At 57.3% G+C, this 2,053-nt stretch overlaps 1 protein-coding gene across 1 annotated transcript; it reads right to left on the minus strand.

Annotated features, from left to right (window-relative positions):
• Positions 1-785: 785 nt before the first annotated feature.
• GPR3 (G protein-coupled receptor 3) lies at positions 786-1,772 on the minus strand. The gene has a single exon (XM_009276193.1). The coding sequence runs from the start codon at positions 1,770-1,772 to the stop codon at positions 786-788; it is 987 nt and encodes a 328-aa protein (XP_009274468.1).
• Positions 1,773-2,053: the final 281 nt, after the last annotated feature.

Here is a 2,053-nt window from a genome sequence, read left to right on the forward strand (position 1 = left end):
AGCCCTGGGTGCCATGAGTGGGGGGAGCGCCCAGGGGACCCCGAAGCTGCTGGGTTTGGGGGCGCGGAGCCTCCGGCAGCACCCTCTGCCCAAAGGCAGTGAGCACTAGAGGGCAGCAAGCCCCAGCGCTGGGAGGGCGGCATTAAAATCATACGAAATAAATAATTAAAAATAATAAATAAATGGATGGACAGCTGGGAGAAGGGGATGGGTTTGAGTCCCTCCTCCTCTGGCAAGTGAGTCTTCCCCCTCCCCTTCCCCAAACGTACAAAATATATTTTAACTATCTGAGGTAAATAACGAGGCTGTAAAAAAAGCAAGAGGGGAGCGAACGTTCCCGGTATCGCCCCCCCTTAAAAAAATAAAGCATCATAAATAGTTTTAAAGAAAATATGAGGATCTCCCCCCCTCTCTCTCACACGCGCACGCATAAATATAGATTATATTATGGATAAAAAATATGTTTTTCTCTCCCGTAAATTCAAAAAGTGGAAAAATAGAGGAAGAGAAGGGGTCGTGCCCAAAAGGACGGGGCTGGGAAGAGCTGCTCGATTCTGAGAGCTCCTGCGAGGTGTCTCTGGGAGTGAAAAGAAAAGGGGAAAAAAAGAAAATCCCCCAACCGCAATCGGTAAGCGAAAGGTGCAGAGAGGCTGGGGACGCACACACACACACACACACACACACGTGTCAGACTTGATCATGGGTAGGTGGCGGGGAGGAGGGAGGGGGGAGGAATGGGGGAGGAAAAGCAGCCGCAGCACACGGTCCACGGTCCACCACACGTGTCAGACGTCACTGGGGGAGCGGGACCGGAAAGGCATGGTGGAGGAGAAGCAGCCGCAGCACACGGTCCACAGCACTTTCTGGATCTCCTGGTTCCTGAAGGCGTAAATGACGGGGTTGATCATGGAGTTGTAGGTGGCGGGGAGGAGGGTGACGTAGGTGTAGAGGGCCGGGTAGCTGTAATCCCCCAGGAGACAGTAAATGGCGAAGGGCAGCCAGCACGAAGCGAAGGTGCCCAGGATGACGGCCAAGGTGGCGATGCCTTTTCGGGTGGTGACGTAGTGGGAACTGGCCAGGAAATGTCTCTGGACGGCGATCTGGTGGGCGTGCCGGCAGACGATCTTACAGATCTGCACGTAGAGCTGGAGCATCACCGCAAAGACCATGAAGAAGGAGACGGAGAGGATGATGAGGTGGTTCTTCGTCAGGGGCTTGACGATGCTGCAGGCGGAGGGGTCCTTCAGGCAGTTCCAGCCCATGATGGGCAGGAGCCCGTAGCAGATGGAGGCTCCCCAGGTGAGGATCAACATGATGTAAGTCCTGGTGACCGTCCTCTCCGAGTAGTAGGTCAGGGCGTTGTAGAGGGACAGGTAGCGGTCAATGGTGATGGTCAGCAAGCTGCTGACGCTGGCCGTGAAGGAGGTGACCAGGAGCCCCACCGTGAGCAGGCTGACCGCCTCCGACGGGATGAAGTAGACAAAGGCAAAATGCAGGATCAACCCCAAACCGGCCAGGAGGTCGGCTGTGGCCAAGCTGCCGATGAGGAGGAACATAGGAGCCCGGAAGGTCGGGGTGTAGAAGATGACCACCACCACGATGGCGTTCTCGCAGGAGATAATGGTCCCGGAGATGCAGAGGACGACGTCCCACGGGTTCAAGGCGAGGGGTTGTACCACAGACTCCAGGTCCAAGGAGCTGCCGCTGCCGTTCCTGGCCGCGAACCAGCCTTGCTGGCCTTCGCTGGAGTTGGGGGGCCCTTCCTCCATCATGCTGGTGGAGGCTGACCTGCCGCAGCCGAAAGCAAGAGCAGCCCCCTCAGCACCCGCTGCCCGCAGCGGGGACCCACCCGGCCTGTCCCTGGGCCACCGAGCCAGGGACAGTCCTGCCTCCCCCCAAAAGTTGTCCCTGGGAGGGGGGCAGAGCGGCGTGTGTTGGGGGGGTGCTCGCTGGTTGCTCCGAGGGGATTTTGCTGGGCAAGGTGGTCTGGTTTTAATTCTTTTCAAAACGAAGAAAAATAAATATGTGAATAAAGGGGGGGGGGGGGTGGGGA

The sequence above is a fragment of the Aptenodytes forsteri genome, unplaced genomic scaffold (assembly GCF_000699145.1).
Source record: "Aptenodytes forsteri isolate BGI_AS27 unplaced genomic scaffold, ASM69914v1 Scaffold321, whole genome shotgun sequence".
Classification (NCBI taxonomy): domain Eukaryota; kingdom Metazoa; phylum Chordata; class Aves; order Sphenisciformes; family Spheniscidae; genus Aptenodytes; species Aptenodytes forsteri.